Source organism: Budorcas taxicolor, chromosome 14 (assembly GCF_023091745.1).
Source record: "Budorcas taxicolor isolate Tak-1 chromosome 14, Takin1.1, whole genome shotgun sequence".
Classification (NCBI taxonomy): Eukaryota; Metazoa; Chordata; class Mammalia; order Artiodactyla; family Bovidae; genus Budorcas; species Budorcas taxicolor.
Genome location: NC_068923.1, coordinates 3,903,379 through 3,926,885, shown reverse-complemented (window position 1 = coordinate 3,926,885; position 23,507 = coordinate 3,903,379). Strand labels below are relative to the sequence as shown.

Genomic DNA, 23,507 nt, shown 5'->3' with positions numbered 1-23,507 from the left:
CAGTGGGCATGTTATGTGGCTGCTGCACAAAATACATCCACTCTAATTTGCTCAGGCTCATAGCTGATTTATTTGTCTGCTTTCTGGAAGTAACCGGCTCTGAGGGTGTGAGCTGGCCTGAGCTGTAGGAGCAGCCAGACCAGAATTAAAGTTTTTGCCATGGGCAGTTTAGAGGTGGTCATCCTTTGTCTGTGCTCAGTGAGGGCAGCAGTGTGCAATATCTCTGTTGTCTCATGCGTTTTTGCTTGGTTCTTCTGCTGCAGGTGTGTTTATGGGACCCACGAATCTACCGTTTACCTCACAAGCACCGGCTGCATTTCCAGGCTTCCCGTCCATGGGCGTGCCTGTGCCCGCGGCTCCTGGCCTGGTGGGCAGCTCGCTGGGGCCGAGCGCGGGCATGATGGTGGGCATGCCAGTGCCCAATGGCTTCATGGGCAGCGCACAGACTGCTGTGATGCCGCTGGCGCAGGGCGTGGTCGGGCCCCCAGGGATGGTCGCTCACTTGGGCGCAGCCCAGGGGAAATTTGGCCTGCAGCCAGCTCCACAGAGCCCGTGGAACCTCCCCCAGGTAGGCACCTACCCCTCAGCCTCTCCAGAGTCAGACCAGGTCTGTCTGCTCAATGGGTTTGTTTGTTTTTAACTCGTAACAGTCTGGCAGAAAGAATTGAGTAGGGATAATGTTGGGCTTCCCTGGTGGATCAGAGGTTAAAGTGTCTGCCTGCAATGCGGGAGACCTGGGTTCGATCCCTGGGTTGGAAAGATCCCCTGGAGAAGGAAATGGCAACCCACTCCAGTATTCTTGCCTGGAGAATCCCATTGAGGGAGGAGCCTGGTAGGCTACAGTCCACAGGGTTGCAAAGAGTCGGACATGACTGAGCTACTTTACTTCTAACGTTATAAAAGGTCAAAACTATCTCATCAGATAGACAAATGAGCTGCCATTGCTCCTGTATTTAGAACATTCTGTAGAGAATGTCGCGTAGTTTTTCATTTCCGATTCCAGCTCAGCTGTAACTGTTGAGTGTCCATATTTATTTGTGTAACAGCTAGACGTTATCTTGGGCATTTTTTGAAATTAGTGTGCTGAGCCTTAACCCAGCTCCCTGAGAGGGGGTTTATGTCAACAACTTAGACCAATCTATTTTCACTAATAATTTCAAGGGTTCTTAGTAACTTTCACAAATTAGAGGAAAAAAAAAAACCCAGCCTTGCATTCTCACAGCACTATTTCTGAGAGATCTAGGCTCTTCTCCGTGGCTACTGCACATGGATGTATAAGGAATCTTTTTCTTCAAATATGTTTGTAGAGTTGTATTTCTTACATTATAATCACATTTATGTTTAAAAAGAATACCTACTAGTTTAGGAATTCCTGTAAGATATGAGCAAGTCCTTATCTGTGTCCTACGTCTCACGTTATGAGATCCCATTTCTGCCTGTTAGTTCAGAGCCGGGAGGTGGCATTTTAGTGTTTCCTCTTTCAAATCCATTCTGACTTCTCTCTGGCTCCATAGACAGAGACCTCAGATGTAGGTTCATCTCCCACCCTTCTTTGTATGCTTCCTGTTTGATATTCCTCTGGTATTTGGCTGCCCTTGATTTCTGTTCTCGGCAGCATTCAGAGAATAGGACTGTATATAGTGATTTTTAATTAATATTAGCAGAATCACTGTATACCCATGAATGTTCCAAGTAATTTTTACTATCACTGTTTAAAGGAGTGTTTATATGACATTGATCTCTGTTGTCTGGGCATTTCAAAACTGTAAGTACCAAATGTCAGTAAGAGCCTTTGTGTGGCCAGAACGTTGGCACAGACCTTGCTCAGGTTAGGGTGGCCGCTGTACCCAGGCGGCGAGCATGGGAGGCTTACCTGCCTTATTTCTGGGCGTGCCAAAGGGGATGCTGTGCTCCAGCGCTCCCTGATGGGGTCTGTGGGCCATAACGGGGGGTTAAAACATCATTTAGCACCTGCCAAGAAGTGACCTGCCCCTCCACGATGCCTCATTGGTGACATGGTTAATATTACTGTCTTTGAGGAACTGTAGACAAATGAACTTTATTTATTAATACAGTTCAACCCTGAGCACAGGTTTTGAATCCAGTTCAGTTGAATCCAGTTCAGTTGAATTCAGTTCAGTTCAGTCACTCAGTCGTGTCCAACTCTTTGCGACCCCATGAATTGCAGCACGCCAGGCCTCCCTGTCCATCACCAACTCCCGGAGTTCACTCAGACTCACGTCCATAAAGTCGGTGATGCCGTCCAGCCATCTCACTTTCTGGTAAATTTCCTTGCCTTTCCTTCACTCTGCCTCAGTCTTAGAAGTGAGAAGGGGAAGGCTCAGGAGGCTTGAGCTGCCCTGGTGGTCCTAGTGGTAAAGAATCCACCTGCCAGTGCAGGAGACAGAGGTTCAGTTCCTGGGATGGGAAGATCCTTAGGAGGAGGGCATGGCAACCCACTCCAGTATTCTTGCCTGGAGTATCCTATGGAGAGAGGAGTCTGGTGGGCTACCGTCCATGGGGCGGCAGAGAGTCAGACATGACTGAGCACAGGAGGCTCATCATGTACACATGCAACTCCAGTCTGGAAGAAAGGTACATGTAGTCCTACACCTTTTGTCATGTAAATTGATTTTAGATATTTATGTAGTTGGCTATGCAGAAAAAAATGTTTTATGACTTTTTAATATTTAGAAAGTATATTGAGGTATTTAAGACTTGAGTAACAGGAGAACAGTTGCCATCATATACAATTCATAATTTTGGAGTATTTTACTGTTAAACATTCTCTTAGTCTTTAGTAGTTAAAGCACTCTATTCTAGTATAGTTGACAGTTGGAGTAGTGTATCCAGATATGAATTCAAAGATTGCCTTGGTACTTTTTTCACTTGTGGTTTTTTCACTTTTTTCACTTTGGGGGACGAGAAATTGAGTCCAGAAATTGAATAAATATAAACTGATTTGAGATTACTTGATGGCCAGGGCTAACACGTGGAAGGAAATGGAGGCCAAGAGAAAGCATTGTGTGGTCGTCTGCTTTGACCCCAGGGCTCGGATTGCTTTTCACATGAATGAAAAGTACTTAGAACGGTTATTACACTTCTGATTCTGACTGTGTCAGCTTCAGGTAAAGGCTGCCTCTGGTGAAACAGGCTGGCCGTGAATAGTGTGCAGCGGCGGCTGAAGAAACGAGGACTGAAGTGAAGGCGCTTTTCTGTGTTTGCAGGTGAACCAGCAGATGGCTGGCCTGAGCCTGGGTGGCGCAGCCTCAGCGGCGGGCTTCGGGCAGCCGCCCAGCACCTCAGCGGGGGCCGCGGGCTGGTCCGGGGGCTCGTCGGGGCAGACGCTCAGCACGCAGCTGTGGAAGTGACCCCCCGCTGGCATTCCTGCTCAGACACACCCAGTTCCCCTGTCCATTCATGTACATACATGTTTTTTTCTTTTCCCCCATTTGTTCATATTAAGAGTTATCTGATTGACCGTGTTGGTCTTTACTGATTGAATTTGCTGTGGTGAAAAGCAGGTTGAGAAACCGTTCCATGTCGAGGGCAGCTTTGCTCACAATTCCCAGGATTTCGCAGACACAGTCTCTGGGAAGCTGCTCAGTCAACGTGCATAATCAGTTTCCCTCTCGATGAAATTATAGCTCTCATGTTTGCATATAAGGGAAGTAGTTATCATGTTAGTAATACCTCTAAGAGTATGAGCCCCACCCCCAGATTAGCCAGTAATCCTGTAGGAAGGTACTGTGTGATCAAATGTTTAATCATATAAACAGAATATCAATGTATCACCAAGCACTGTTTTCTAGTGTATCCAGACTCTTTTATGTCACATTCACCTCACTGTGCTGTTGTTATGATGTGCTTACCAGGGAACGTGGTTAGTGAAAGGAAGATAAACCTGGATTTATGACACAACTTAGTTTAACACATGTTTGAAGAGTCAGATTTTACCTGCCTTCCTTGGAATTGGGATCTTTTCCTATGTAGACATAGTGCTAGCAAGAGACATTTCTCCGCACTAGACGCAGACAGGGTAACTACACAAGCCACTCAGTCCTCGAAGGCGTATCCAGGTTTATGACAGTGATTGTGTTTACATTTTATGGTGCCTAGTACTGACAGATGTCATATCCCTGTATTAAACAGATGAATCCATAGACCTTTTTTTGTGGGTTTTATTTCCTGTGACGTATACTGCCACCAACCTGACAAAAATTACTTCACGTTGCAAAGTCACGAATTGGGAACATATTGTTGACAAAATACTTGTCATCTGTTTCAAAAACCTGTTCAGTTCTAATGAATTATAAGGCCAAACAGGGGGAATAAAAGTAAGATTCTCAGAGTGGTACCCTGCGTGCCCTCAGCTGTACCGTACAGAGACTGTCCAGGACATAGGGGAACATGCAGAACAAAGGGAGACAGGAGCCGAGTCTGCGCCTGCCGCCTCCCACACCCGAGGCACAGGGCAGCCCCGTCACACCTCAATCGTCACGGTGTCCAGGTGGTACTTGGGCTCGTTGGCGAGGTTCACCTTCTCCGTCCGAGTGTGCCACACGAGGACCTGGGGAGGAGACCTGGTGGGTAGGCATGCTCAGGCGGGCACACAGCAAGGGCAGGGGCAGGGGATGGTGGCACAAGTGAAGGGAGTACCTTGGTGCAGTTATTTGCTTTTGGTTCCAGTTCTTCAACGGTCGTGATCTGCCTCAAAAAGTCAGATTCCTGCATCCCGGGCTGGGACCCACGGCGCTTGAATACAGCTTTGGGGTTGGACAAGATGACCTGAAGGCTTACAGCAAATCCTTTGTAAGAAAAGTTAACAAAAATGTTTAAGATCTTGGTGTACTTAAAAAAATATATATATTATATATATAAGATTCTGGTCACGTCAGAGCTTGTGTTTTCAGTACCTGTTTTGAGCCAAGTCTTGGTTCACAGAGTTGAACCAGAGCATTACCTGTGTGACAGTCTCAGAAGGACAGCCTGCCGTTGCGCCAGAGTCTGCTGCCCCTATCAGGGTCTGTGCCGGGGCTGGGGAGGGCCAACTATAAAGTATGAAGTCTGGTCTGTTGATAAGATAGAGGGTACAATTCATAGAGGTCGTCATACCTCCACTTTTACCCTGTGGGAATGACTGAGGCCTGAACGCAGCTGAAAACCACACAGACTGCCTGTCCCTGGGGGAGTCCCTATGCTGTGTGACCTCTGATACCTCCCTGTGTCCCTACCAAAGCCAGCACTGCTCTGATGGCCCTTGCGGTCAGAAGACTGAGCAACATAATCAAGTCAGTTAGCTGGGAAATAAATACTCTATATTAGTCATTTCCATCTGAAGGGGGTCGGGGCTGTAAGTCAGTTCAGGAGATATCAGGCCATTGGTAAATTTGGTTTCTGTATTTCATTTTTCAGGGAAACAAATTGGTGTCAATTTCCTTAAGTGGTTTGGCTTTAATGAAAAGTCATTACTATCTAATCTGTAGTTTAACAAACTCAGTATTAAAAGCTCAGCCATTAAGTGTGCCACAAGGCATGTCTGCAAGCAGCCGTCACAGACATCATGATTGTTAGATGTCTGACGCCCGACCTCTGCTCCTCATTCCTAAGCTGTCTGTAAAGCCAGGCACCTTCTATAGTTCGGAGGACCGATCCCCAGGAACGTTCTCTTAGCAAGTTTTTGCCCTTCCTTACACGAACTGAATTGATTTATGCTGCCTTTTGCGAAAGGATAGTTAGCCAAGTATGGGATGACTGCAGTCAGCTGTGGGGGAGCTGTGAGAACACCAGCAGCATCCTCTCAACCTCTGCAGGTGCTGGCCTGGCCCGACCCGTGCTTCTAACCCCGCTGCCTTTTGGGGAGACGCCACTGTGCCACCTACAGACTCAGGAGGGTACAGAGGGCCTGAGTGGGGCAGAACAAGGAGTTGATTGCAAGTTATAGTCATCCCAGGACCAGCCCAGTGTATCCACCAGTCCCGCAGGGACAGCGTGTCCTGGCAGAATGCAGAGTCAGCAGCCTCCATTTCCTGTGGGTCCTTGTGGCTGAGAACTGGCCCAGCCACTCAGCCTTTCTTGATTCTGAAACTCGCCCATTTCCTCATCCACGAGAGGCGTGACACCCTCTCCCCTCATGTCTGATGTGAAATTAGGGAACAGAAAGACCCCACTAACTGCACAGCTCCGTTCAAAGGACCCTAGAACACGTAAATGTAAATTCCATTGTAAATATTATTAATATGATGAGAGGAGATGGCATAGGCCACCTGCGTTTCACCCCACTTTGCTAACAAGTCTGAAGCCTTCCTCAGATGTAACTCCAACAGCCATGGGTCCCCCAAAAGCCAAAGGTTCAAATTAACACAAGAGTGATTTCTACTCGGTCAACTCAAGAGTAAGAGTTAAAAGGTTTCTGGTTTTCTAAATGTCTTTTCAATAAGCTTCATCCTCTTTTCCTAATTCAGCATCTGCTCTTCTCAAGCAGGCTGAAGCTCCTGGTGTATTTCTCACATGGCTTCAAGGTACTGATTTTATTTCCTCATTCTCATTAAAAAAAAAAAAAAAGATCCCAATTGTACTGAAGTCATTATATGATGCCACTTTGATCTGTTCCCCTTCATTTTCGCTTACTAACACATTCATCATCGTGACCACTGGAGGATTCAGTGTTTTCTTGATTTCCTTAGCTTGGGAATATCCTGCAGGCTCTTAACAGCAGTTATGAGGCAGAGTCCACCACTCAGGCAGAGGTCGGCCAGAGGAAAACTACACACTGCTTTGCTGCAAGGCCCTGTCCTGACCCCACTGGAGTGTGGGGTGTGGGTTGGGGGGCAGTTCAGGCCCCTCCCCCCTTTGCCAGGCCTTGCTCGGTGAGGTCTCCAAAGGAAGTAATCACAGCAGCACCAGGAACAACTCGGTGATCAGGCCAAGCCCTGGGCATCGTCTCAACCTGCTGTGAACGTCAGAGTGAGGACCCACCCTCTGAAAGTAGAGCAAGCATCCTAAACATTGCTTCCAACAGTTTTCTTCATTTCCAAGTATTTATGCCTCAAGTATGTACCCTTCCTTTTTGTCAGTGAAATTGAAACAAGTTAGCTTTAAAAATGTTTTTCAGAAGCTTTTGAGGCTCTAGGAGCCTTACAAAAATCAGGGGAGTAGAACTCTCTATTCTGGTCAGTTGGGTAAAAAATGAAGTGCAAATGAACGCTGGTTGTACCCTTTCACAGAGCAGGATCTTCTGGTTTCCACAGATGGAATAGGGCAGGGGGTCTAGCTCTCCCAATTAGAAGCACCAGCTGGCCCAGCGTGTGTTCACCACCTACAGACATACGGCTAAAGCCACAAGGGCTGGGTTTTCTCTGTTGCCATAAAAACCAGACAAAACGTTTGAAAAAGTGGTTTCCAGACATTGGAAACGAGGTGCACAGGACAGATCTCCAAGAAGAGAGACAGTTGTGAGCCCCAGATTCCTGCTTGAAGCGTGTTTCAAGGCTACAAGCCGGGGAGGGGAATGCACACAGCTCTGCTGCCTCTGAGGTGAGGAACAAAGCTGAGAATTTGGGGAGGACAAGACACCTGGAAGTCATGGGGCATCACCCTGGGGAGCAGGAGCGTGGCTGTCTGCAGAGTGCTTGCTGCCAATCCCACTGGGTCTGCTCAGCAGATGCTGCTGAGATGCCCTGAGGCCAGGACAGCAACCACTGGAAAGAGGCGGGTCAGTCCCTGGAGGCCTCCGGGGCTGGCCTGGCCACATGCCCCACAGCCAGGGTGCAGCGGGCGACAGCGGGGCACCCAGGAGAGTGCTTGCACAGCCACTGGTCCACCGTGAGGCCAAACAAGTGCTAAAAGGAAGCCTGGGCTGGTTTTGCGTACATACCTCAAGGTAAGCCTGGAAAAGAGACAGTTTCTAAGTAACTTAATTGTATCCCAGAAAAAAAGCTAATAGTGAATTACTTATATAACCTACAAACACATAATTATATACACACCTATGTGTGTATAGTTACATATGGGTGTGTATTTTTTGTTTTTTTGTGTGTAAAGTTGCTCGGTCATGTCTGACTCTTTGCCATCATGTGGACTATCCTACCAGACTCCTCCGTCCATTGAATTTTCCAGGTGAGAATACTGGAGTGAGGTGTCATTTCTTGACCCAGGGGATCTTCCTGACCCAGGGATTGAACCCAAGTCTCAGGCATTGCAGGCAGATGCTTTATTGCCTGAGCCACCAGGGAAGCCCGTGTGTGTGTATATATGTATGTAAAATATTTATATATACATTTATTTTACATACATGTGTGTATGTATGTAAAACTATATATAAATACAATCTATTATAAATAACTGAATATGTTTTTTTCTAGTACCTAGCAACCAACTTTTAAATGCCTCAGATACAAAAATGACCAGATGAGCAAAGAAGCAGGAAATCATAATCCCATAGTCAGCAGAAATGGCACAGATGATAGAAGTATAGAACAAGGATACTAAAACATAAAGACAGTTAAGATGTTCAAAAAGGTAGGGGAAAGGTTAAACATGCCAAGTAGAACAAAGTGAGCTCACTCTGATGAAATACAATGTCTGAGATGAAAAATACACTAGGTGAGATTAATATAAGACACTGCAGAATAAAAGATAAATAAGTAATAGAAACCTCCCAAAGGAAACAAAAGGAAAAACACCAATGCACGCGCGCACGCACACACACACACACACACACACACACACACACACACGAGTCATGGAAACAGAATGAAAGGTGGGAGCAGGGGAAAGAAGAAAAGATATTTGAAAAAATAGCAACTGAAATGTTTCTAAATTTGAAAAAGGAAAGAATATTTAAGACTTAACACTGTCAACCAACTTGACCTTAAACTTGTCACTTAGTAAATTCTGCTTGATCTGTCAGTCGTGTCTGACTCTTTGCGACCCCAGGGGATCTTCCCAACCCAGGGATCAAACCCAGGTCTCCTTCATTGGAGGCGGATTCTTTACCAGCTGAGCCACCCACCCAGCACAGCAGAATACACTTTGTTTTCAAGTGCACATGGGATATTATTAAAATAGGCCTTCAGTTCAGTCGCTCAGTCGTGTCCGACTCTTCGCGACCCCATGAATCGCAGCACGCCAGGCCTCCCTGTCCATCACGAACTCCCGGGGTTCACCCAGACTCAACGACCATCGAGTCAGTGATGCCATCCAGCCATCTCATCCTCTGTCGTCCCCTTCTCCTGCCCCCAATCACTCCCAGCATCAAAGTCTTTTCCAATGAGTCAACTCTTCGCATGAGGTGGACAAAGTACTGGAGTTTCAGCTTTAGCATCATTCCTTCCAAAGAAATCCCAGGGCTGATCTCCTTCAGAATGGACTGGTTGGATCTCCTTGCAGTCCAAGGGGACCCTCAAGAGTCTTCTCCAACACCACAGTTCAAAAGCATCAATTCTTCGGCGCTCAGCTTTCTTCACAGTCCAACTCACATCCATACATGACCACAGGAAAAACCATAGCCTTGACTAGACGGACCTTAGTCAGCAAAGTAATGTCTCTGCTTTTGAATATGCCATTTAGGTTGGTCATAACTTTTCTTGGCAAAGAGTAAGCATCTTTTAATTTCATGGCTGCAGTCAACATCTGCAGTGATTTTGGAGCCCCAAAAATAAAGTCTGACTCTGTTTCCACTGTTTCCCCATCTATTTCCCATGAAGTAATGGGACCGGATGCCATGATCTTTGTTTTCTGAATGTTGAGCTTTAAGGCAACTTTTTCACTCTCCTCTTTCACTTTCATCAAGAGGCTTTTGAGTTCCTCTTCACTTTCTGCCATAAGGGTGGTATCATCTGCCTATCTGAGGTTATTGATATTTCTCCTGGCAATCTTGATTTCAGCTTGTGTTCTTCCAGTCCAGCGATTCTCATGATGTACTCTGCATATAAGTTAAGCAGGGTGACAATATACAGCCTTGACGTACTTAGTCTGGGCCATAAGTCAAGTCTTAATGTAAAAAAATGCAAATTGCCCAAAATATTTCCCTAACCACAGTGAAATCAAAATAGAAATCAATACATACAGATATCTGGAAAATCTAAATATCTGGAAACTAAACCACATAATTCTAAGTACAAATCAAAAGAAAAAAGAATGAAAAAAAAATGGTAAACTGAAAACAAAAACATCAAAATTTGTGAGATGCATCTAAAGCAGTACGTAGATAAAAAATTGTTTTAAAAGCACTAGAGACTCCCCTAGTGGTCTAGTGGCTAAGAATCTGCCTTGCGATGCAGAGGATGCAGGTTCAGTCCTTGGTAGGGGAACTAAGATCCCACATGCTAAGAAGCACCTAAGCCTGTGCACTACAACTAAAGAATCGTGCACCTCGACAAAAGACCCTGCATGATGCAACAAAGACTTCACAAGCCAAGATGAAGATTCTGCATGCCGCAGCCACGACTCGAACAGCCAAATAAGTAGTTTTTTTAAAGCACGAAACATTTGTAAAATCTTTGTATTGAGGTAACATTGGTTTATGATGTTATGTTACCATAAGATCCAGCAATCCCACTCATGAGCATATACCTGGAGAAAACTGTAATTTGAGAATATATATGCCTCCCCCCCCCACCCCATTGTTTCTGTTCTTGCTTAGTTGCTCAGTTGCGTCCGACGCTGTGACCCCAGTGTTCAGAGCAGCACTATTTATAATAGCCAAGGCATGGAAGCAACCTCAATGTCCATCAACAGAGGAATGGATAAAGAAGACGTGGTACATATATACAATGGTGTATTAGTCATAAAAAGGAGGAGATAATGCCTTTTTCTGCACATGGATGGACCTAGAGATTATCAGACTAAGTCAATCAAGCCAGACAGAGACAAATAGCATGATATCACCTCTATGTGGAATCTAAAATATGATACAAATGAACTTATTTACAAAATGAGAATCTGACTCATGGGCATAGAAAACCAACTTATGGTTACCAAAGGGGAAAGAGGGAAGATAAATTAGGAGTTTGGGATTAACATATATGTACTCTTCCCTGGTGGCTCAGACGGTAAAGCGTCTGCCTGCAGTGCAGGAGACCCGGGTTCAATCCCTGCATCCGGAAGATCCCCTGGAGAAGGAAATGGCAACCCACTCCAGTACTCTTGCCTGGAAAATTCCATGGACAGAGGAGCCTGGTAGGATATAGTCCATGGGGTCTCGAAGAGTCGGACAAGACTGAGCGACTTCACTTTCACTTTCTTCAATCCTATATATAAAATACATAACTAACAACGATCTACTGTATGGTGCAGGGAACTGTACTCAATATAATAACTTATCTGGAAGAGAATGTAGAATGAAAATATATATGTATATACTGGAATCACTAAAAACGTGTTTCATGTGTACAACATTATATTTCAACTTCTGTATGCACTACAGTGTAACCATTACAAAAAGCTGACCCTCTTTACCCATTTGGCCTTCTCTTTGTCTGCCTTCCTCTCTGGAACCACTACTCTGTTCTCTATATCTGTGTGTTTCTTTAATTTGGTTCATTTGTGTATTTTTACATTCCACACACATGAGTGAAATACCATATTAAATGTCTTTACCTGACTTATTTCACTTAATAACCCTCAAAGTCCATCCCATGTTGTCACAAATGGCAGGATTTCATCTTTTTAAAAAGTTTTTAAATAGCGGAGTCTATTGTGTGTGTATACCATGTCTTCTTTATCCATTCATTCACTGAGGGGCACTTGGGCTATTTCTATATCTTGGCTATTGTAAATAATGCTGCCATGACCACAGGGTTGTGTATGTTTCTTTGGTGTTTTTGTGTTCCTTGGATAAATATCCAGAAGTAGAATAGCTAGAAGTTAATTATTATTAATTTTTTTTTAGGAATTCCCATTCTATGTTACATACCATAGTTGCTTTGGTAGCTGTGCCAATTTACATTCCCACAAACAGTGTGGATGTGTACCCTTTTCTCCATATCCTTTCCAACACTTGTTTTTCTTGCCCTTTTGGTGATAGCCATTCTAATGGGTGTGAGATGGTATCTCATTGTGCTTTTGATTTGCATTTCCCTACTAATTAGTGATGTTTAACATCTTTTTGTGTACCTGTTGGTCACCTGTGTGTCTACTTTGGACAAGTATTCAGATCTTCTGCCCAATTTTTAATCAGGATTTTGTTGTTGTTGTTCTTGAGCTGTATGAGTTCTTCACATATTTTGGATATTAGTGCCTTATCAGATATATGATTTACAGATATCATCTCCCATTTGGTAGGTTGTCTTTTCATTTTGTTGATGACTTCTTTTGCTGTGCAGAAGCTTTCTAGTTGGATGTAGTCCCAGTTGTTTATTTTTGCCTTTGTTTTCCTTACCAGAGGAAACACATCCAGTAAGATATTGCTAAGATCTATATAGAAAATGTACTGCTAAGGTTTCACCTAAGAGCCTTGTAGTTTCAGACCTACATTCATGTCTTTAATCCATTCTAGGTTAATTTTGTATATGGTGTAAGATAATGGTCAAGTTTCACTCTTTTGCATGTCACTGTTTAGTTTTCCCAAAATCATTTATTAAAGAAACTGCCCTTTCTCCATTTTCTGTTCCTTGTTTCTTTGTTATGTGTTAATTGTCCATATACATGTGGATTTATTCCTGGGGCCTCAGTTCCATTCCATTTATCTATGTGTCTATTTTTCTGCCAATACTATGTTATTTTGATTACTGTAGATTTATAGTATAATTTGAAATCAGGGAGCATGATATCTCCAGCTTCATTCTTTGTCATTATTTATATATTTATTTTGGCTATTTGGGGGTCTCTTGTGGATCCATATAAATTTTAGAATTTTTTGTTCTATCCATTTTCTGTGGAAAATGTCATTGAGATTTTGATAGGGATTGCATTGAATCTGTAGATTGTTCCATATGATTTTAACAATGTTAATTTTTCCAACCCATAAGCATACATTAACTCCACTTCTTTGCATCTTCTTCAGTTTCTTTCATCAGTGTCTTATAGCTTTCAGTATGCAGGTCTTTTACCTCCTTGGTTAAATTTATTCCAAGGTATTCTTTAAAATTATAAATGGCATTTCTTAATTTCTCCTTCTGATAATTCATTTTTAGTGTATAGAAACACAACCGATTTCTGTATACTAATTTTGTACCCTGAAACTTTATTCATTTATTACTTCTAATAGTTTTTTTTTTTTGATGGAGACTTTAGGGTTTTGTATATATAGCTATCATATCATCTGTAAGTAGTGACCGTTTTACTTTTTCTATATCTTTTTCTTGACAGCTCTGGCTAGGACTTCTAATACTATATTATGTTACTTATGTTCCTTCTATACCCATTTCATTGAGAGTTTTTCTATGGGTGTTGAATTTTGTCAAATGCTGTTTTTGCATCTATTGATTTTATATATATATATATATATATATATATCTTTCATTTTGTTAAGGTGGTGTATCATGCTGATTGATTTGCAGATTCTGAACCATTCTTGTATCCTTAGAATAAATCCCACTTGATCATGATTTATGATCCTTTTGATATAGTTAGTTTGCTAATATTTTGTTGAGATTTTTTGCATCTATGCTCATAAGATATTGGTCTATAATTTTCGTTTTTGTTTGTTTCTCTTTTTGGTTTTGGGAACAAGATAATGTTGACTTCATTATTATTAATATTAAGCTATGCAGCATTCCTTCCTCTTCAAGTTTCTTGGGAAAAATTTGAGAAGCACAGGTATTAAATCTTCTTTGAATTTTGGGTAGAATTCTCCTGTGAAGCCATTTGGTTCTGGAGTTTTGTTTTCTTGATGACTGGTTCAATCTCGTTCCTAGTGATTGGCTGACTCATAGTTTCTGTTTCTTCATGATCCAGTCTTGGAAGGTTATATGGTTCCAAGAATTCATCCGTCTCTCCCAGGTTACCCAATGTGTTGACATACAGCTATTCATAGTATTTGCTTATAATACTTTATATTTCTGTTGTGTTCTTTGCAGTTTCTTCTCTTTCATTCTTGAGTTTATTTATCTGAGCCTTTTCTCTTTTTTCTTAGTGAGTCTAGCTAAAGGTTTGCTTTTTTTTTTACATTTTCAAAGAATCAGCTCTTAGTTTCCTTGATCTCGTCTATTGTCTTTAAAGTCTGTATTTCATTTATTTCCACTATGATCTTCACTGTCTCCTTATTTCTGCTCACTCTGGACTTTATCTGTTCTTTTTCTAGTTCACTTAGGTGTAAGGTAAATTGTTTGAATTTTTCTTTTTTCTTGAGCCAGGTTTATATTGCTATAAAATTCCCTCCTGGTACTATCTTACTGCGTCCCATAGACTTTGGTGCTTTCGTCTTCATTTGTCGTCAGGTATTTTAAAATTTCTCCCTTGCTTTCCTCAGTTATTCAGTAGCATGGTCTGAAATCTCCACATATTTGTCATTTTTCCAGCTTTCTGCTTATAGTTGACTTCTAGTTTCATACCATTCTGATCAGAAAAGATGCTTGTTATGATTTCAGCATTCTTAATTGAGACTTGTTTCGTGTCCCAACATATGATCTCTCCTTGAGAATGTTCCATGTGCGCTCAAGAAGAGTGTGCATTCTGCTACATTTGGATGGAATAGTGTGTATGAGTTTATAAAGTTCATCTGGTCTAATAGTTCACTTAAGGCTGCTATTTCCTTGTTGACTTTTTGTCTGGATGATCTACCCACTGATGTAAGTGGGGAGTTAAAGCCTCCTACTGTTGTCCTACTCCTACTTGCTGTCAGCAACACAATAACTTTTAGGTTTGTTAATTATATTTTCTGGTGCTTCTATGTTAGGACACACACACACACACACACACACACACACACACACACCCATTATGTTTTCTTGATGAATTGTTTCTTTTATCATTATATACTGTCCATCTTTGTCTCTTCTTGCCACTTTTGGCTTGAAGACTAGTTTAGCTGATGGGAGTATGGCTACACCTGGTTTCTTTTGACTGATTTTGCTTTGAGTATTATCTTTCATTCCTTCACTTTGAGCCTGTGTTTGTCTTTAGAGCTGAGGTGAGTCTTTTGGAGGCAGTATATACTTGGGTCTTATTTTTAATCCATCCAACCACTGTGTCTTTTGACTGGTGAATTCACTTCATTTACATATAGGGTAATTAATAAATGAGGACTTAGTCCTGCCATTTTAATCTTTTGTTTCTAATTGCTCTATATCTCCATGTTGCTTTCTCTTTATATTTGTCTGCCATTTTAGTTCGGTGGTTATCTAGGATGTTTTTCTGAGTTCCTCCTTCTTTATGTTTGTTTCTGCCCTACATTTATGTTTTGTGGTTACAATGAAAATTGTATGAAATGTCTCAAATGTAAAGTAATCCCTTTTCTTCTATTTGTGTCCTGTCTTCATCTGCCTATACCATTCCATTCTTTTCTCTATTTGCGTCCTGTCTTCATTTACCTGTACTGTCCTGTCCTTTTTCTCTATTTGCGTCCTGTCTTCATTTGCCTGTACCATTCCATTCTCTTTCTCTATTTGCGTTCTGTCTTCATTTGCCTGTACTGAACCATCCTTTTTCTCTATTTGCATTCTGTCTTCATTTGCCTGTACCATACCATTCCATTCTTTTTCTCTATCTGCGTCCTGTCTTCATTTGCCTGTACCGTTCCATCCTTTTTCTCTATCTGCATCCTGTCTTCATTTGCCTGTACCGTTCCATCCTTTTCCTCTATCTGCATCCTGTCTTCATTTGCCTCTACCGTTCCATCCTTTTTCTCTGTCTGTGTCCTGTCTTCATTTGCCTGTACCATTCCATGCTTTTTCTCTGTTTGCATCCTGCCTTCATTTGCCTGTACCGTTCTGTCCTTTTTCTCTTCCTCTTTTATGTTTTTGTTGTCTTAAACTGTGTGTGTGTTCACTTGCTAAGTCATGTCCAACTTTTTGCTAAGTCATGTCCGATTGCAGCATACCAGACTTCCCTGTCCTTCCCTATCTCCCGGAGTTTGCTCAAATTCATGTCCATTGAATCCATGATGTTATTTAACCATCTCATCTTCTACTTGCCCCCTTCTTTGGCCTTCAATCTTTCCCAATATCAGGATCTTTTCCAGTGAGTTGGCACTTCACATCAGGTGGCCAAAGTATTAGAACTTCAGCATTAACAGCAGTCCTTCCAATGAATATTTAGGGTTGATTTCCATTAGGATTGACTGGTTTGATCTCCTTGCTTTCCAAGGGACTCTCAAGAGTCTTGTCCATCATCATAGTCTGAAAGTATCAATTATTTGGTGCTCAGCCTTCTTGATGGTTCAACTGTCACATCCATACATGACTACTAGGAAAACCATAGCTTTGACTATAGAGACCTTTGTCAGCAAAGTGATGTCTCTGCTTTTTAATATGCTGTCTAGGTTGGTCATAACTTTGCTTGCAAGGAGCATCTTTTTAAATTTCAAGGCTGCAGTCACCTTCCACAGTGATTTTGGAGCCCCCCAAAAGAAACTCTGTCACTGTTTCCACCTTTTCCCCTTTAATTACCATGAAGTGGTGGGAACAAATGCCATGATCTTAGTTTTTTGAATGTTGAGTTTCAAGGCAACTCTTTCACTCTCCTCTTTCACTTTCATCAAGAGGCTCTTTAGTTACTCTTCACTTTATGCCATTAGAGTGGAGTCATCTGCATATCTAAGGTTCTTGATATTCCTGGCAATCTTGATTCCAGCTTGTGATTCATCCTGGCATTTCATATGATGTACTCTGCATACAAGTTAAATAAACAGGGTGACAGTATACAGCCTTGTCATATTCCTTTCCCTATTCAGAACCAGTCAGTTGTTCCACATAAGGTTCTAACTGTTGCTTCTTGACTTGTGTACAGGTTTCTTAGGAGGCAGCTAATGAGCTGTGGTATTCCCGCCTCTTTAAGAATTATAACAGTTTGTTGTGGTCCACACAGTGAAAGGCTTTAACATAGTCAGTGAAGCAGAAGTAGATGTTTTTCTGGAATTCCCTTGCTTTCTCTGATCCAATTGTTATTGGCAATTTGATCTCTGGCTCCTCTGCCTTTCTAAATCCAGCTTGTACATCTGGAAGTTCTCGACTTAAGTACTGCTGAAACCTGGCTTGAAGGAATTTGAGCATAAACTTACGATCATGCAAAATGAGTGCAATTGTACAGTAGTTTGAACATTCTTTGGTATTGCCCTTCTTTGGAATCGGGATGAAACTGACCTTTTCCAGTCCTGTGGCCACTGCTGAGTTTTCCAAATTTGCTGACATATTGAGTCCAACACTTTAAAAGCATCATCTTTTAGGATTTGAAATAGCTGAGCTGGAATTCCATCACCAACCCTAGCTTTACTGGTAGTAATGCTTCTTAAGGCCCCCTTGACTTCACACTCTAGGATGTCTGGCTCTAGGTGAGTGACCACACCGTTGTCGTTATCGGGGTCATTAAGACTTTTTTTGTACAGTTCTGTGTTTTCTTGCTGCCTCTTCTTAATCTCTTCTGCCTCTGTTAGGTCCTTGCCGTTTCTGTCCTTTGTTGTGCCCCTCTTTGCATGAAATGTTCCCTTGGTATCTCCAATTTTCTTAAAAAGATCTGTAGTCTTTGCCATTCTATTGTTTTGCTCTGATTCTTTGCATCGTTCATTGAAGAAGGTCTTCAATTCTCCTTGCTCTTCTCTGGAACTTTGCATTCAGTTAGGTGTATCTTTCCCTTTCTCCCTTGCTTTTTTCCTTTGTTCTTTCCTCATCTATTTGTAAAGGCTCTTCATAAAACCACTTTGCCTTCTTGCATTTCTTTTTCTTTGGTATGGTTTTGGTCACTGTCTCCTATACAGTGTTATGAACCTCTATCCATAGTTCTTCAGGCAGCCTGTCTATCAGATCTAATCCCAAAGGCCAAAGAATCTGAAGTTGAATGGTTCTATGAAGAATGCCAAGGCAAAACTTGCCTGTTTCTCACTTCTGCTGTATAATAATAAGAGATTTTATTTAGGCCATACCTGAATGGTCTAGTGGTTTTTCCTACTCTCTTCAATTTAAGTCTGAATTTTGCAATAAGGAGCTTAAGCTCTGAGCCACAGTCAGTTCTAGGTCTTGTTTTTGCTTACTGTATAGAGCTTCTCCGTTTTCAGCTGCAAAGAATATAATCAATCATCTGAATTCGGTATTGACCATTTGGTGATGTGCATGTGTGGAGTCATCTCTTGTGGTGTTGGAGGAGGCTGTTTCTTATGACCAGTGTGTTCTCTTGGCAAAACTTTGTTAGCCTTTGCCCTGCTTCATTTTGTACTCCAAAGCCAAACTTGCCTGTTACTCCAGGTATCTCCTGACTTCCTACTTTTGCACCCCAACACCCTATGATGTAAAGGACGTCTTTTTTTGGTGTTAGTCCTCGAAGGTCTTGTTTATGTCTTCATAGAACCGTTCAACTTCAGATTCTTTGGTATCAGTGGTTGGGGCACAGACTTGGATTACTATGTTGCTAAATGGTTTGCCTTGGAAATGAAATGAGATCATTCTGTCGTTTTGAGACAGCACCCAAGTACTGCATTTCAAACTCTTGTTGACTATGTGGGCTACTCCACTTCTTTTAAGGGATTCTTGCCCACAGTAGTATATATAGCAGTTATCTGAATTTAATTTACCCATTCTCGTCCATTTTAGTTCACTGATTCCTAAGATGTTGATGTTCACTCTTGCCATCTCCTGCTTGACCACGTCCAATTTATCTTGATTTATGGACCTAACATTCCAGGTTTTTATGCAATATTGTTCTTTGCAGCATCAGACTTTAGTTTCACCACCAGACACATCCACAACTGAGCATCATTTCTGCTTTGGTCCACCAGCTTCATTCTTTCTGGGGCTATTAGTAATTGCCCTCCACTCTTCTCCAGTAGCATACTGGATACCTGTCAACCTGGGGAACACGTCTTCCAGTGTCATATCTTTTTGCCTTTTCATACTGTTCATGGGGTTCTCCTGGCAAGAATAATAGAATGATTTTCCATTTCCTCCTCCAGTGGACCATGTTTTTCCAGAACTCTCTGCTATGACCTGTCCATCTTGGGTGGCCCCATGGCATGGCTCATAGCTTCATTGAGTTATGCAAGCCCCTTCGCCAGGACAAGGCTGTGATCCATGAACGGGTGTCCCAAATTATCCCTCTTAATATCATGAGTCCCTTTCCACTGAGATAGTTACAGTTATTTTACGGTTTCTCCTCTTTAATCTTTATGCTATATTTGTTTAACAACCTATCCTGATACAGAAGTTGCGATTTTCTGATTCTGTTTATTGCCATAGTCAAAAAGCTCCTTTTCAGCATTTCTTATAAGGCATATCTAGTTAGCATGAAGTCTCTCAGCTTTTTGTTTCTCCGGGAATGTCTTTACTTCTCCTTTGCTGGATGGAATTGGCTGCCAGTTTTACTGTCTTTCAATATTTTGAGTATGCCATTCCACTCTGTCTGCCTTGTGGCTTCTCCTGAGAAATCTGCTGGTAGCCTACTGAGGGTTCCTTTGTAGGTGACCATCCTTTTTCCCCTGGCTGCCTTTAAAATTTCTTTTTGTCACTGACTTTGCACAGTTTTAATATAATGTGTCTCGGAGACAGTCTTTTTGCATTGAAGTAATTAAGTGTTCTCTTAGCTTTATAGACTTGTATACCCCGTTCCTTCTGAGGTTTGGGACATTCTCATCTATTTTTCCCTTAAAAATCTCTCTGCTCCCTTCTCCCTCTGGGATACCCATCACCATAACATTGCCCTTCCTAAAAGTGTAGGACAGTTCTCAGGGAAACTCTCCAGTTTTTTCTTTCCAGATCTTGTTTCTCTCTCCTCTCCTCCTTGTATCGTTTCTGCCTTCATGTCTCCGGGCTCACTAATTCTCTCTTCCATGCAGTCTGCTGTACTTCCAGTTCCTTCTAATGTGTTCTTCATCTCCTTTATTGAGTTCTTCAACTCCAGAATTTTCATTTAGTTCTTTTTTTTTAGTTTCAGTCTCTCTGGTGAAGTGTTCTTCTGTGTGTTAACTTTATTCCTTAGCTCAGTAAACTGCCTTTCTGAGTGTTTCTGGCAGCTTGCTGAATCTCTTCATGAAAACTATTTCGAATTCTCAATCCATTAGACTGCAGTATTTCATGATTTTAATTTTGGTTTCTGGAGATCTGTTGTTTTCTTTTTGTGAGGTTGTTACCATGCTTCTTAATGGTACCTGATAAGTTGTTCATTTGTTGGCGCATTTAAACTAGTGAACACCTTTCTTATTTAGGTAAAGCTTTTCAAAACTTGATTCTAACAATTTGACAGGTTAGAAATGAGAGGCCTTTCTTTGGTTTTTAGTAGGTGACACTACTGTAGCCCAAGTTTCTGGCCTCTCTCACCTTGGATTCCTCTGTATTTGAGAGTCAGCACTTCGCACCCCCGTTGCCTCTGCCAGAGCTGTCCCCAGACCCTTGTTGCTGCGGTGTCTCTGGGGTTGCTGGTTTTGTGCTGTTTCCTTCATCACTGCTGTCCCTTGCATCACAACTTGGGACACTGATAAACCAGCAACGTGATGCTGCCCCCACTGCATCCGGGTTGCCTGGGCCACAGGCTCTACAGCAGCGGGTAGGGGGAGTTGGGGCTGTGGGTGCCTTTGCCACGTACAGGGTAGTTAGGGAGGTGCGGCCGCGGGCAGGGGACTAGAGTCGCAGATGCTGTGGAAGGGTGGGGTCGCGGCCTCTGCTGCCACTCCTGCGTGGTTTCCTGCAGCCAAGGGCCCTGCAGTATCAGGACTCCAGATTCGTGTGCTCTGACGTCCCTGCTGCTACTGGTTCTCTGGGGATGAAGGCTCACCTGACCAAAGGGTCATGATTGTAGGCTCTGCCTCTGCTGTGTGTTCCAATCCACCTACCTTTGGATACACAGGTGTGTGGGACTCTTTGGCATCCTGGTATGTTGGGCAGAGGAAACCTTGTTGAGTTATGGATGTTTTATTGGTTGTAGACTGAGGGGGAGAAAGGGAGTGTCTCACACTGCCATGATGCTGACACCAGGCACTAAAGATTTTTATTAGACAAGAAGGTCTCAATTCAGTGACCTGACCACTGGTCTTTATGCACTAGAAAGAGAAGAGGAAGTAAAATCCAAAGTGAATAGAAAAAAGGTACTAATAAATATGATCTGAAATTACTAAAATACAAGTATAAAACAACAAAGAAAATCAGTGAAATAAGAACCATGTCCTTTGAGGAGGGAACTCAGTAAAACTGATTAATATCTATTTTTACTTTTCAAGAAAAAATAAGATACAAATTATCAATGCCAAGAATGAGAGAGGAGTATCAATACAGATTCTACAAACACTAAAATGATACTGAGGGTATTATGAACAACTTTATGGAAGTAAATTTCACAGTTTAGATAAAAATGGACAAATTCCTTGAAAGGCACAAGCCATCAAGCTCAGTCATGGAAAATAATCTGAATAGTCCTGAATCAATGAAAGAAGTTAAGTTTATAGTTAAAATCTTCTCACCAAAACAGAAAAAGTAAAAAAGACCTTCCAGGCCCAGACAACTTCATTGGTGATGTTTAAGTAAGAAATAATATAAGTTTCCCAGAGAATGGAAAGGTGACAATACTTTTCAAATTCCTGATGCCAGAGTCAAACAGAAACATTACAAGAAAACCACAGACTAGCAACCCTCATGAACACAGAAAAATTCTTAAAAGTTCTAACAGATTGAATCCAAAAATTTAAAAGATAAACAGTCAGTTTTCATTCCAATCCCAAAGAAAGGCAATGCCAAAGAATGTTCAAACTATCATACAAATGTGCTCATTTCACATGCCAGTAAATCTTTCAAGCTAGACTTCAACAGTACATGAACCAAGAATTTCCAGATGTACAAGCTGGATTTAGAAAAGGCAGAGGAACCAGAGATCAAATTGCCAATATTCGCTGGATCATGGAGAAAGCAGGGGAGTTCTGGAAAAACATCTAGTTCTGCTTCATTGACTATGCAAAAGCCTTTGACTTTGTGGATCACAACAAATTGGAAATTTTTTACCTGTCTCCTGAGAAACTTGTATGCAGGTCAAAATTTAACAGAACTGGACATGAAACAACAGACTAGTTCAAAATTGGGAAAGGAGCAAGACAGTATGACAAGGAGTATGACTGTATATTGTCATCCTGTGTATTTAACTTAAATTCAGAGTACATCATGTGAAATGCTGGACTGGTTGACTCACAAGCTGGAATCAAGATTGCCAGGAGAAACATCAACAGGCTCAGATATGCAGGTGATACCACTATAATGGCAGAAAGTGAAGAGGAACTAAAAAGCTTTTTGATGAGGGTAAAAAAGGAGAGTGAAAGAGCTAGCCTGAAGCCTAATATTAAAAAAACTAAGATCATGGCATACAGCCCCGTCACTTCATGGCAAATAGAAAAGGACAAAGCAGAAGTAGTGACATTTTCTTGGGCCCCAAAATTACTGTGGATGGTGACTATAGGCATGAAATTAAAAGACACTTCTCCTTGAAAGAAAAGCCTATTAAAAAGCAGAGACCTCACTTTGCCAATGAAGGACTGCGTAGCCAAAGCTATGGTTTTTCTGGTAGTCATGTACGGATATGAGAGTTGGACCATAAAGAAGGCTGAGTGCCAAAGAATTTTATGCTTTCTAATTATGGTGCTGGAGAAGACTCTTGAGAGACCCCTGGACTGCAAGGAGATCAAACCAGTTAATCTTAAAGGAACTCAGCCCTAGATACTCATCAGAAGGACTGTCACTGAAGCTGAAGCTCCAATACTTTGACCACTTGATACAAAGAGCCAAATCACCGGATAAGACTGATGCAAGGAAAGATCAAAGATCAAAGGAGAAAGGAGTGGCAGAGGATGAGATAGTTAGACAGCATCACCGAATCAGTGGACATGAATTTGAACAATTTCTAGGAGATAATGGAGGACAGTGGAGCCTGGAGTGCTACAGTCCATGAAATCACAGAGTCCAGCATGACTTAGCAATTGAATAACAACAAATCATGACCAAATGAGGCTTATTTCAAGACTGCAATGTTAGTTTAACCTTACATGGAATCAATCAATGTAACTCATCAAATTAAGAGACTAACAAAGAAAAAAAAAGACATCTGATTATCTTGATAGGTGAAAAAAATGCACTTGGCAAAATCTAACCTCTAATCATGATTTTAGAAAAGTCTCTCAGCAAAATAAAAATAGAAATGAACTTCCTCAACTTGATAAAGGGCATCTACAAAAAAAAAAAAAAAAAAAAACCTACCACCAACATTATACCCAGTGGTGAAAGATTGGGTGTTAATTAAACCACTGAAGGCTAAATGAAGCAAGATGTCTGTTCTTGACCTTTATTCAACATTATCCTGAAGGTTCTAGTCTTTGCAATAAAGGAAAGAAAGAAAGAAGGTAGGAAAGAAGAGAGGAAGGAAAGGGCAGACAAACCGGAAAGGAAAAA

General features: G+C 41.9%; 2 protein-coding genes across 3 annotated transcripts in view; one reads left to right on the top strand and one right to left on the bottom strand.

Moving 5' to 3' along the window:
- The window catches only part of SMAP1 (small ArfGAP 1), a 189,830-nt gene extending 185,042 nt beyond the window's left edge, over window positions 1-4,788 (top strand). The window contains exons 10-12 of one of the 2 annotated variants that reach the window (XR_008200586.1): window positions 264-568; window positions 3,228-3,422; window positions 4,690-4,788. Coding sequence is in view for 1 of the 2 variants with exons in the window: in XM_052651530.1 (XP_052507490.1) it covers window positions 264-568; window positions 3,228-3,371 (449 nt within the window). In the remaining variant the exon portion in view is untranslated. Of the gene's footprint in view, window positions 1-263; window positions 569-3,227; window positions 4,164-4,689 lie in introns of those variants that run through there. The other variant, XM_052651530.1, reaches the window with a different exon arrangement.
- The window catches only part of B3GAT2 (beta-1,3-glucuronyltransferase 2), a 109,232-nt gene continuing 90,132 nt past the window's right edge, over window positions 4,408-23,507 (bottom strand). Inside the window, exons 3-4 of the mRNA XM_052651531.1 lie at window positions 4,660-4,808; window positions 4,408-4,570 (exon numbers count right to left, since the gene is read on the bottom strand). Of these exons, the coding sequence (XP_052507491.1) occupies window positions 4,484-4,570; window positions 4,660-4,808 (236 nt within the window). The 3' untranslated portion in view covers window positions 4,408-4,483. The remainder of the gene's footprint in view (window positions 4,571-4,659; window positions 4,809-23,507) is intronic.